The sequence below is a fragment of the Ipomoea triloba genome, chromosome 3 (assembly GCF_003576645.1).
Source record: "Ipomoea triloba cultivar NCNSP0323 chromosome 3, ASM357664v1".
Classification (NCBI taxonomy): Eukaryota; Viridiplantae; Streptophyta; class Magnoliopsida; order Solanales; family Convolvulaceae; genus Ipomoea; species Ipomoea triloba.
Window position 1 is genome coordinate 5,066,367 of NC_044918.1, and position 12,176 is coordinate 5,078,542.

At 38.1% G+C, this 12,176-nt stretch overlaps 1 protein-coding gene across 1 annotated transcript in view; it reads right to left on the reverse strand.

The window, feature by feature from the left end:
- Nucleotides 1-11,641, reverse strand: part of LOC116011809 (transformation/transcription domain-associated protein-like) — a 23,097-nt gene extending 11,456 nt beyond the window's left edge. Inside the window, exons 1-20 of the mRNA XM_031251218.1 lie at nucleotides 11,279-11,641; nucleotides 10,412-11,169; nucleotides 9,626-9,751; nucleotides 9,455-9,540; nucleotides 9,170-9,278; nucleotides 8,609-8,704; nucleotides 8,390-8,452; nucleotides 8,213-8,272; nucleotides 7,584-7,652; nucleotides 6,806-6,887; nucleotides 6,560-6,612; nucleotides 6,390-6,485; nucleotides 5,018-6,250; nucleotides 3,880-4,881; nucleotides 3,467-3,802; nucleotides 2,235-2,493; nucleotides 1,925-2,147; nucleotides 1,432-1,822; nucleotides 502-651; nucleotides 154-375 (exon numbers count right to left, since the gene is read on the reverse strand). Coding sequence (XP_031107078.1) covers nucleotides 154-375; nucleotides 502-651; nucleotides 1,432-1,822; nucleotides 1,925-2,147; nucleotides 2,235-2,493; nucleotides 3,467-3,802; nucleotides 3,880-4,881; nucleotides 5,018-6,250; nucleotides 6,390-6,485; nucleotides 6,560-6,612; nucleotides 6,806-6,887; nucleotides 7,584-7,652; nucleotides 8,213-8,272; nucleotides 8,390-8,452; nucleotides 8,609-8,704; nucleotides 9,170-9,278; nucleotides 9,455-9,540; nucleotides 9,626-9,751; nucleotides 10,412-11,169; nucleotides 11,279-11,336 — 5,472 coding nt within the window. The 5' untranslated portion in view covers nucleotides 11,337-11,641. The remainder of the gene's footprint in view (nucleotides 1-153; nucleotides 376-501; nucleotides 652-1,431; nucleotides 1,823-1,924; nucleotides 2,148-2,234; nucleotides 2,494-3,466; nucleotides 3,803-3,879; nucleotides 4,882-5,017; nucleotides 6,251-6,389; nucleotides 6,486-6,559; nucleotides 6,613-6,805; nucleotides 6,888-7,583; nucleotides 7,653-8,212; nucleotides 8,273-8,389; nucleotides 8,453-8,608; nucleotides 8,705-9,169; nucleotides 9,279-9,454; nucleotides 9,541-9,625; nucleotides 9,752-10,411; nucleotides 11,170-11,278) is intronic.
- Between the last annotated feature and the right edge of the window lie 535 nt (nucleotides 11,642-12,176).

The following is a 12,176-nucleotide window of genomic DNA, read 5'->3' on the forward strand; positions in this document are numbered from 1 at the left end:
GGGGGGGGGGGGGGGGGGGGGGGGGGTACATCTGACGGGTTAGAGATTGAACCCATTACCACCTATCCTAAAGTCACAGGCCTATGCCACTTGACCACAGTCATTGACAAATTTAGCAAGTGATTATTCATAAATTAGGCACTCATTAATTACCTCTTCAGGAGGGTCCAGAAGCTTATCAACAATAGTCTTAACTATAGCAGAGTCGACGACCTCCCACGTTTGGCCATTCTGAAAGGCATGAGCAAGCATTGGAAGAATAAGCATTTGCATAATGACAACCAAGTGATCATGACCAAGTTGCTTTGACTGGAAAAGGTTCAGAAAGTGTAGGAGCAGGGTTTTCTTCATGTCAGGTGGATAGCTCTCAGCAACCTTCAGGGAATATTAAAAATCAGAGACCAATATGTGTGTGCACAATAATAATAATAACAACAACAACAACAACAAAAGCATCCCTATTTTATAAATAAAAAATAGCTAAATTATTTATCAACATACCTCTATAATATAGAACTCCTTAAGGAAAGTAAAGTCTATGCGAGTGCGAAACAAGAAGATAGAGAGGATATCAAATAGAACATTCATTTCAGCCTTATCATGTCGTAAGTAATTCAGGAAGCATTTGACAAGCCATTTGCTCTCCTTGACCTGCAATTTTTGCCATTATATAAGTAAATTCTAATAACATCATGACTAGTACAAGACATTGAAGAAGCTCATTACAAATAAATAAATAAATTAGATCCTGCTCCCCACACCTCCCACCCCCGGGCTTTTTTTTCCAATGAGATACTCACTATTACATGAATCTTCTTGCAAGTACAATCACAAGTATAATCATTGAGATGGAAAAACAAAAAATTTAAAACAAGTTATAATATCCACTAGAAGACAGTTTTACACAATGTGAATGTATACCTAGGCTTATGCATGAATGGTATGGTCCACAAGTTCATGAACAAAACTTCAAAAATGGAGTAGGCACAAAGAGTAGGAATGCAGGAAAAAAGGAAAAGGATCATTGCAACTGTTGAATGAAGGAGAACAAAAAGATTGTATTGAGGAAAACATGATTTACAGTCGAGTGTGTACTAATATATATAATGGTGGAAGAGACTGTTATACTACCCAATCCAGCTCAGTGAGAACAATTAGCTACATGATTTGAACATGGATGGTAACTATCTAACCCTAGGAGTACCTCAATAACTTACATAAATTATGGGACAGAAGTACAGAACTCTAAGACCAACAAGACAAGTATACTTTGACATCAACTCCAAGAAGAAATGAAAATAATGAAGAATAGGGATTCTAATAATAGGAAAAGAATTATTTAGATTTTAGAATAGTGAAATTAATAATCAAATCAATTAGGAATACCACACCAAAGGATAGGCGTTCCCATGGATTGAAATATCCACTTACTTGCACCAAGTTCAATTCCTGCTCATTTTGTAGCCGTGAGATTCTTGCAGGTGACTTCCACATTAGAACCAGAGTATCAAAGACAATACGATTGTTCTGCAACCAGGTAGGCATCAATTTGACCAAAGTCTTGACCAAGGCAAGACCCTGAAAGTAAGCATCTTGCGTGCCACCTGAAGTTGAGGCAGCAGGCATAGAAGTCTCTGATTGATGCGCTGCAACAGCTTCATCACCAACCAAAGTGTTTTGTCTATTAGCAGGTTCTTGTACATTTGAACCATCGGTTTTTGGAGCAAATTCTGGAAAGGCACTTGCAATTATCTTTTCAGGTGACTTCGCTAGTTCTTCTCTCAAAGGCTGGCCAGCATCTGACCTTATAATGTACATAAACCTACATTTTTGTTAAATACGTTAGAAACATGCAAAGGAAAATCTTCAAAAACCTTATCATTACTCACAAAAGAGCAAAAACAATGTTAGAAACTAAACTTACCGTCTGAAGTATTTGGGCTGACATAATCGAGCAAGAAAGTAATCAACAGCAGCTGTTGGATACCTATTCAAGAATTTGGTAAGTGGGAGCCTATAAGGACTGTTAATCTCACTATAAAATTGTCCAGGTGGAAGGGCAGCTTCCAAATCTATTGTCAGTGTCACTAGCTCATCTAGAAACTTCCCAGCTGCTTGGGGGAGTAGATGGAAAAGCTCAATAATAGCTACAAGGATAATGAAAATTACACATCAGTAATGAAAATATATAAGAGATGCAACATTAACATCAGGTCCAAAACTCAATGAATTACCTGCAGCTATTTTGGGTTCTTCACCTGCCTTCCATGATTTTTGGCACTGTGCAAGTTTTTCAGGTTCCAACCATTTCCTTAGGTGCTCTAACAACTTTCCGCCTAAGGTTACATTGAACCAATTGGACAGCAGTTCAAGAAGGCGAGCTAGACCTTGCAAAAGTGGCATGCTCAGATTTTTCGTATGTGCTAAGTTAACCAATATTGGCCTAAGGCTGCTTTGCAGAAGCTCCTTAGGCATCCGTTGCTGTAATATAACCTAGAAAGAGAATCAGGGAATTAAGATAAAGGCTAAATGAAAGCCATAACCGATATCTGACGAACAAAACCAACTCAACATACTATAATGATAGTACAAAAAGCTAGAGAGAATAAAATAAAGGCCAAATATGATTGATGAATGAAACCACCTCAACATTTTCAACAGGACCACAAAAGCTCAGGTGTTGCAGCAAAGTCAACCAGTCAACATATTCAATTAAGATCTTTAATATGATCTTATTGTTTAAAAAATTCATAAATATCAGTACCTAACGAACAAAATGACAATTATGGGGGGTTTGCAACTATGAATAGCAATGGTTTCAAATATAGCAATGAAAGCTTTATTTTAGAACAGCAGAAATGCAATTTTGAGAACCAGTGTGTCATTTTCCATCATAAAAAATAAAAGAACTTTGCCTGACATATTAATCATGAGGATGCAAAAGAATTATTGCTAGAATAGTTGCCAATTCCAAAATGGAGTTTAAGGAGGTTTCCTAAACTTAAGTTAAAGAATCTCACAGTTATTATTACTTCATCAGACTAATCCCGGAGATGGTAGCGACGTAGCGTTCCTAGTTTCCTAATCATTGTCCAGCATTTCCCTCACTATTTTTGTAATAAGGAAATGTTCTATATGTATCCTATACTCTTCATATAATAATTGGATATATTGTTACATTCAATATTTTTTTTTGAAAATGTTACATTCAATATAATATTTCTCACATTAGTGATTCTCTCATATTGCTTCCACTTTAATGGACAGTGGTGGCTCTTGCTGCTTGCCAATCCATCTCATGATTTCTAACAATTTTAAATCTAGTTGGTACATTAGCAAGCAAGTACTCAGGAAAGAAGAAAAGAGGGGGTATATCATTCAAGTAATGACAATAATATTATCACAAATCACAAGTAAAAATATAGAGATCAAGCAATAAGAGAGAATCACTAATGTGAGAACCAACCTGTCGTAAGCCCTCCTTGGCAACAGCTACAATTTCTGAGTTTCTGCTTGTCAGAGACTTGAAAAACATTGAAATTATTTTTGCACGCAATTCAGCATGATTTTGAGTTTTGAAATCTGCCCATGCCATAGCAGTGCAGAGTAATTCAATGCATGCTGTGCGGAGTTTGTTCAGTAAAGCAGCCACCTTAGGGTTCATATATTTCATAACCCACACAGTTTCATCAGCCTCAGCTATTTGCAAAGCCTCTTGCAGGAAATTGACTAGCTCCTGAGTCAGCTTCAGAAGTGGAGGCCTCAAAGCAAGGCAGAAGTTAAGAGCAGTGACCGTCCCAACCTAAATATAGAAAAAAAGTCAGTTTATAGCTAGGTCAAGTGGTCAACCTAAAAAATAAAAGTGACAAATGTTTTTACTTGCTGTTCAACAGTTTTTGATCGTAGTGGGCGCATTATAAGGGGCTGAAGCAAAGGTTGGTACATTGGTTCAAGCAATTCTGAAACCTCACTACCAGTCCTACTTGCCAGAAGCCCCAGACTAGACTGCACAATCTTCCTCACATTGATAGACACATTGGGATTGAACAATTCTGATGCCAAGTATTCAACAACTCCTTGAAAACTCTGCTTACGTGCTTCATTATTAGCTTCATCAACATTATTCACCACACGAAGGACATGCGTAAGCACTTGGCTTGTCTCTTCCTGCTCTTTAGCAGCATGACTAGGAAGCCTCTTGAGGACATAAACCAGTCCTCGAACAATTCTTACCTGGAAAAGGCAGAGTGTTTCAACAGTTACCTTTCCAACCAAAGCGCCAAGCCCCATGACTCCTCCAATTTGTGCTTGCCAAGTGCATCCATAACAACAATGCAAAAGCCGGGGTAAAAGCTGCTCAAAAACAGGCACACGAACACTTGGAGGTGGTGAATATACAGGACTCATTGACGGGCTAGAGACAATCATAGGTGTACTTGGACCTCCCCTTTGCATGTGTGTGTCTGAATGTTTTGAGCGGGCAAGAAACAGAAGTGTTTCTGCAAAAACATTCAGTGCATCTAATGCAGCCTTAGTATGCTGTCTATTTTCATCAGCTAGAACATCCACCAAAGCATCCAGAAAGATCAAGGGATCCAACTCCTTTAGGTTAGAAGAAGCACTATATCTTGACTTGGCAGTGATGCTGGGGGTGGATGAGAGCCCAGAAACACCAAGTGGAGCAGCTGAAACTGAAGCGTGGGCGGCAAAACTGTCTACATGGAACAGTATTGCAAAATGGCGACAAACATTGACAACATATTCATCCTTAGGGTCATGTAAATCAGGTTCAGCACTTGCAGCAATGATGGTCATCAAGAGAATCTTGAACACAGATTTTTCAGCAAGAAGCTGGGTCTTTGTTTTGACGCCCAAGTCAGCCTACAAGACAGATTTCAGCTTAAGGAAGAATAAATGACACTTATTTAATATTTTAATGTATTGCATGTAGAAATAACAGAGTATTACAAAAGAAATTAAAGAAACCCACAAACGCACACATTGCTTATTAGCTAACCTTTACATCAGACATCTCAGATCGTCTCCAGGTTGGGTCAACTGTGGAAACTAGCATAGCTGACAGCAACCTGGATGTTGAACCCTCATCGTTAGCAATACCTGGCAGATTAAGTTGAGATGACAGGCATGCACGCAAGAACTTCAATGCTTGTTTTCGGTAAAAAGCATCAACACTGACATTCTTATGCATTAGAGCTGCCACAGCAAGATTTATGCAACGATCAAGTGGTACCAAAAATGGGGTGGAAGGCTCAAATGTAAGAATTACACGGAGGCCATGCTCTGGATTTTCCTTGCATTCAAGAGCAAGAGGCTCTTTGAGAAAACGTCTATTACGGCCACCTAACTTGCCAAGGAGCTGTAATGATTTCCCACCCCAAGGATAAGGTGCAGGTCTCAAATGAGACCATAATGCCAGAATCACCTCAGACATAACATTTGCCATACTTGGTTCCAGAAAATCAGGATTTAGGCTATCAATCCAAAATTCAAGTGTTCTTAAACCAAGATTCACTAGATCGTCACTTCCTTTGAGACACAGCACAAGAGGCTTCATTAGACGAGGAAGGTGGGGTAACAATGAACTTAAGCGTGCAGGCAGTGATAAGCAAAGCTCTAAAAGAAGCTCTCGCATGTCTTCACCACTAGGTCCCTCAAGCATAGCCAACAACATATTCAAACAGGGTTGCAACATTGCGATCAAGTCCCGCAATAGTCCTTCAAATTTTCCACCAGCGAGGGCACGAAACATTGTACGAAGGAGTTGTAGATAATCAATTGGTTTCTCAACCTCAGTTGCATTCTTCATACAAGTTTCCATTATAACAGGTATATGAGGCTGTAGAATACGTTCACAGTCTGAAGGAGCCTTTGCAACAGCACCAAATAAATACCGGAAGAGATGCAAGACAAGTTTTGCTGAAGGTGAATCAGGATGCTTCAGAACATCAAGTTTGCTGTTAACAAGAAAATTAACCAGAACATCTGCAAATGGTTTGAACACTTTAGGGGCTTGGAGAAGTGTTGAAAAGATATGAACTAGCTGATTGTTGGAAATCATGCACTCAAAGAGCTCCGGCATGCACAAAGAAAACATATCCATTAGATCCCGTGGCTCCATAATGGCCAAAATCTGGGAAAAAAGATGAATCATTTCCCTCTCTTCATCCTTCTCTTTAAATAATGCCAAGCAATGTACTCCACTTTTTAGAACACCAGAGGCTTTCCAAACCTATCAAAAAATGATTATTAAGTCATTAACTAATTCCCTTGCACCAGACAACAAATAAATAGGGAATAACTATTGAGGTCAGAAACAAAAAGTATACTAGTCATTTTTATTATGATAAAAATCATACTAGCATTGATACCTCGTCCTCTCTCATTCCTTTGAAAGGTTGAGGTATTGACGAACCAGAAGATGCTGAAGCAAGCGCAGGAGGTGTTCCATGCGTTGAAGGGGAAACCTAGAATAATGGAGCAGCATAAGAGAATTGAGCACAACTAATGGAGTTCCTAAGTGACTACAGAGATAGTAAACCTGAGATCGGGGCAAATGTGCATGAGTAATACTCCAAATTATCGTCTTCATTCCTGAAAATACGTGCAAACAGGTTAAAATGACAATACACCTGCCACTAACCTCCATACAGTTACATTCATGATGAAATTCTGATAGTCACATTTATTCTGTGATAAAATAATAATAATAATAATAATAATAATAATACGGAGTAATAAATAAAAAATTTTAAAAAGGGGGGGCAGCAGGTTATCTGGTTATTACCCATAACCAAGGTTTTAATTAGATGTTTGCAATCACTGACTTCCTTGGAATGTTCCACAGGAACTTGTAAATTAAGTACTGCCTGCAGCAAAGCAAGCCATTAAATAAATGGCAGGGCAACATAACAAACAGGGAATTTGTGGTGATGAAAAGTACAGAGTAATACAATAGCAATGCACACACACAGAGTAAAACAATTCCACGTCTTCACTTACAGAATTCCAAAGCAAGTCTATTCAAGGGAAAACACACAAAAATCATGAAAAGTGGAAGCAGTTCAAATCCTACCCAGCACAGAAGTAGAAAAAAATACTTTGAATTAATGTATCCTATGTCCTTTGAGACGTTACAGACTTCCTCCATACTCCATACTACACAACATAATATGTTTAACATAAAAATTTGCACCAAAAACACTGTAATTTTACCAGTGTCCAATGAGTTGTCAACAACTCAAATCCTAGTTTCCTTACCATAAAAACAAAAAACAAAACAAAACAAAACAAAGAACTCTAATATATATTTGGAAAAGGATTAAATGATCAGGATTTCACAGCCCCCTGCATGAAGAAAATCTAGCAGGCAAAGAATTTTGTGTATGGCTTGATTAAAAAATAAAACTAAACAAGTTAAATTAAATTATCAGTTATTTGAGGGTATAGTGAGAAAGTAAGAATTGGCAACTAGCAAGGTAAAATGTTGGAGCAGTAAAACAATGCAACACCAAAGCCACTCAAAGATTGCCACATAAAAAAGCAAGTAAATATCATCCAATTACCTGCACTGGAAGTTCAAGTTTTGACCGCAAAGTAGATCGACCTTTCCCCTCCTCTCCCTCTTCAAGTAACTTTGAGATTAAGGGAATGCAAAAAAGGGTCAATACTATTGGTAACAGATAAAGTAGGCAAACAAGCAGTTTAGTGTGATGAGCAGAGCAAAAAAATCGGGTTCTCATTCATATAAACAAACACTCGATGTGCACAAAATAACAAGCATGCTGCAACATTAAAATACACTTTTTGAATGATTGCAACTATACTGAAAATCTGAAACGCAAAAATTGAATAATACAAGGAACTAAAAGCCTTTGTCAACAAAGGGAAGATGGTGCAATATACCCAACCATCTGACTGTCAATTGTGTCTTCAATTAAGTGCTTGTAACACAAATTTATAAGGATAATTCATGTGAGTGTGTAGCTTCAACATGTAACTACTTCCTCTTCTTATGTTAGCATATAAGCAAGATAAACAAATAAGACAATAAATATAATCAACTGATAGACCTGTACATAAGCAGGGAGAACAGGAGATTGAAAAATAATAAAGAATAATTAAGCAAGAAAGAAAATTAATCAAAAAAAGACTCCAAATAGGCATTTATATCAACTAATGAAATGTGGAGTACCTGGGGAATAGTTCGCTTGAATGTGTTGAATTTTCCAACAAAAGCATCCAATATCCGGCCCTATAGAGAAAATGGTAGCACAAATGATAGTGAATACTATGAGCAGAACAGAGTGATGATTCAAGAAATAATAATAATAATAATAATAATAAATCAAGAGGTCTTAAATTTTCTGACCAACAAAATCCGAGATTCATCCATGGTCGACTGATCAACACCTTTCTCAAAAATTGGCTCCACCTGTAATAACATCAAATGATTAGAACAAGATTAAAACTCGAAACATCATCCATTCACCACTCAACTCAAATACTTCTAGTTAATAGTGAAAACAGCGGCTAATGGAAGAAACTGAATTTGCAATGCTTCCTCGCTAAGTATTTTTTGGTTTTGTACCAGATTCAGCATTAAGCGAGCACAAGTGGTATGGATGCCTAATGCCAATGAAGCATCATGCATGTTACTCGAGAATAGGTAAATGATCCGCGACAACTGCACCCAAATAAAATAGGAAACAACTTTTAGAATTCAATGAATGTGACAGCAAAACAGTATAAAGGTGTTGAATATTAGGAAACCTTTATTGAATATTAGGAAAAGTTTCCTATTCCTATTAGGGTAGTTTTTTTTTTTAGGCGCCGTCCGTGGAGATCAAATTAGGGTAAATTTGGTATGTAGTTTAGTATATATAGAGGTACATAGGAACATAGAGAGCAACCCATTGTAATCTTTCATTATAATATATTCATATATTCTATTATTCTCTAGTTTTCTCACATATTTTGCTTCCGCCTAACTGGCGAGTGGTTGATATTCTCCACCCGCCAGGCCTTTCAATCCCTCAATTTCAACAAAAGGCAACTTTTAGAATTCAATGAATGTAACATATAATATGCACATTCCCTCCCTGCCAAACCTCTAGGGACCAGTAAAAACTTGATTATTGAAAAGCACTACCTGGGACAAAGAAAGATCTGCCCTGACATGGTGAACAATTTCTGCCAGTAGACTATAAGCCAAAGGCCTCAATGACTCAAAGCATGCCCGTCCAGTCCCAAGAAGCACCCTGGTGTAGATTCATTTCAAACATCAACTAGCATGGTCCATGAAACACATCCTTATAAAAATAATTGAAGGGAATTGAATCTAACAACAATATTCTGGATCCCTTGAGCATATACTACAAAGTGATGTAACCAACAGTGTGCTCAAAGTTGGGTGGTGATAGTTTCCAAGTCTTACCTCTCCTCCAAAAGTGTGTCAATCAGAGGAAATAAACCCCTCTTGAAATCTGTGCCAAGCACATGTTTCAAGGCCACCAACAATTCCTGCAACCCATAGAGTGTTTAAACTAAAATGTATAGATTGAGGAGAGAGCATTCAAGTCATCAAGGAATATCCAACAGTATTTACCTTTCGAATAGAAACTGAGTCAGAGCAAGTGACAAGCAAATTCACAATGCTCTTACATATGTTTTCTTCATGGGGCTTAATATAATCAGCACAACTCTTCAACAAGTAGGTCAAAAATGAAACTGTCTGCACATTGGAAAAAAAAAATTGCATAAGCTTACAACTGCAAGAAGAGAGAGATTATAGGCAAACTACTATAGAATAAGCTAAGACTTTTCTTCATCAGGAAAATGAATGGAAATGGAAAACTGCATTTTCTCAGTTCAACGCATCTTATTCAGTACAAATTCTGTTGTATTCTAATCATTTCCACATTTTCTTTAAATTGTAAGCTTTGGTGCAAATCAGTGCCAATCAAAGTTCCATAGCCAATTCCAACACATTGTAACCCTTTATAAATTCATTCCTAACTTTTTTCAGAACACATCATGGCACTGATAGTGCTAGGCCTCACCCATTATACTACATCCTTGTCAGCATTTGATGAGCATAACCTCCTAGGCTCACAAGAAGCATGATTTGTTAGTGTAAAATTCATGCTATTTCCACTGAAAGACAACCTACATATCCTGTGCTAGATATATGGGTTAGACAATAACAAACTAACTACTCACATGAGAAGATTGGGTTCATTGATTTCATTTTTTAGGGGCAGTGCTGAACATCCACCTATATCGCTATCATTAGTGGCATCAGAAAATCCCCAGTAATTTTATACAAACAGTACCATTCTGACAATCAAATAAAACTACCAACAAAGTGGGATCATGAGAATCTACAGCTTACCTTAACTTGTGCACCCTTCAGTTCAATAAAGTGGGTTTTCAAATGAGGTGGAACCTTCTCGGGACCAGGCACTGATATTGCAGTAACCATCAGTGGCAGCAAGTGAGGAATATTTGTCTGAATCAGTCGACTATACAACTGAAAAAGAAACATTACCACCAAAGGACTCTCTGTAACGATCTTAAATGACCTAATACTTGGATTAAGCTGCCCAGTTCCAAAGTTACCACTCGATGGACCTACTTGGTCGGAGACCTCCATTGGCTTTGCATCCCCCTCACTCAATGTAGATCCTGAACTGGATGGTGGCACTGGTGGAGGAGCTGCCAAGGCCCCGCTTTCAAAAAAGTAACTAACTGTAGCCCTAAAATTCTGGTAGATTTTACACACAAAATCCAAAAAGGGCTGAACTTCAGCCTCTAGAGTAGGCCTAAAGTTCCGAAGCAAGTCAAAGATTATCCGGATGCAAATTAGACCATTCTCCTCGTTATCTGCTGTGAGAACATGCATAGCCACCTTAAGCAGCTCCTGGACAAAAGGCCTTAGCACTTCACTGTGAGGCAGACGATTCAGAATCTCAACCACAATGTTCCTCAGCTTATGCTCGGGGTTATCAGTGGACTGTGGCTTCGTAATGTGATATAGAATAACGGAAAATGAACGAAAATAGCATTTTAGAAAGTTCAAATACTCCCCTGTGTGCGTTATTTCTAAACTGTCCCGCACCTCCATCACCATTTGCAGCCTTGTCTGAATTTCTGATCCACAAAACCATAAACAAACAAAATTCAGGCACCGAAACACGTACAAATACACATACATGTATAGTCCACACCGATATGCACGTAATTATGCAAATAAACTTACGGAGGTCCGGTTCGATGAGATTGCGCGAGTGCTGCTCGAAATTCTGAATGGGACTCATGGTTACGAAACCCTAGGTTGGTCAAAGATTACCAAAATCCGAGGCTTTGAGAGCTCAGATTAGAGACTAGGGTTTATGGACTGAAACTGGGGCTGGGTTATGAGATATTTACAGGGAGTGATGATAAAGGGTTTAAAGGCAAGTTTGGAGTTTACGAAATTAGAAATATCACAGAAATAGAAATTGTTGCAGAGAGGTGAGCTCCTGAATGGCGCGAGTTATAAACGGAAGTTAGCATCAATCCTACACACGGCCAGCAGAGTGGCGAGGAGGGTGTTGCTCCGCCGAGTCGTGGATGACTGAGGACTTTCCGACTTTTAAAAGAAATATACTCCGTAACAATAAAGAAATGCAATTACGGTGTAATGCTGTATTTTCCTTTTATACAAATCAAACATGGAAAATAATACACTTGTGAAAATTTGTATGGCCGTCTGTAAATTGTAATCATAAAATTTTAAGTTTCACTTTTAATAAAGGTGGGTTATTGACTTTTCTTCTTTTTTCTAATATTTATTATGTTTCTCAAGTTACATTAGATTAATCATGAACTCATATTCAAAGGTGTTGGAGGAGATAAATGGATCACTTAGCTACGCTTCATAATTGGAAAAAAGAGCACCGTTGAAATACATGCCGCTCAGCCAAAGAAAGATGATGGAGAGTTTCCCGAAATAAGCACTAAATACTTTTCGCGAGATCTCCTCCAAATCACTAGTATGGCTATCGAAATCGTGAGGGAAGGAGTTGTGAAAGAAAAGAAAAAACTGCTTGACTCGCCGCTGGTGCTATTACAGAATCGGTTGTGAAAGAATGGTCCAGTTTCGATCTCTAACTAAC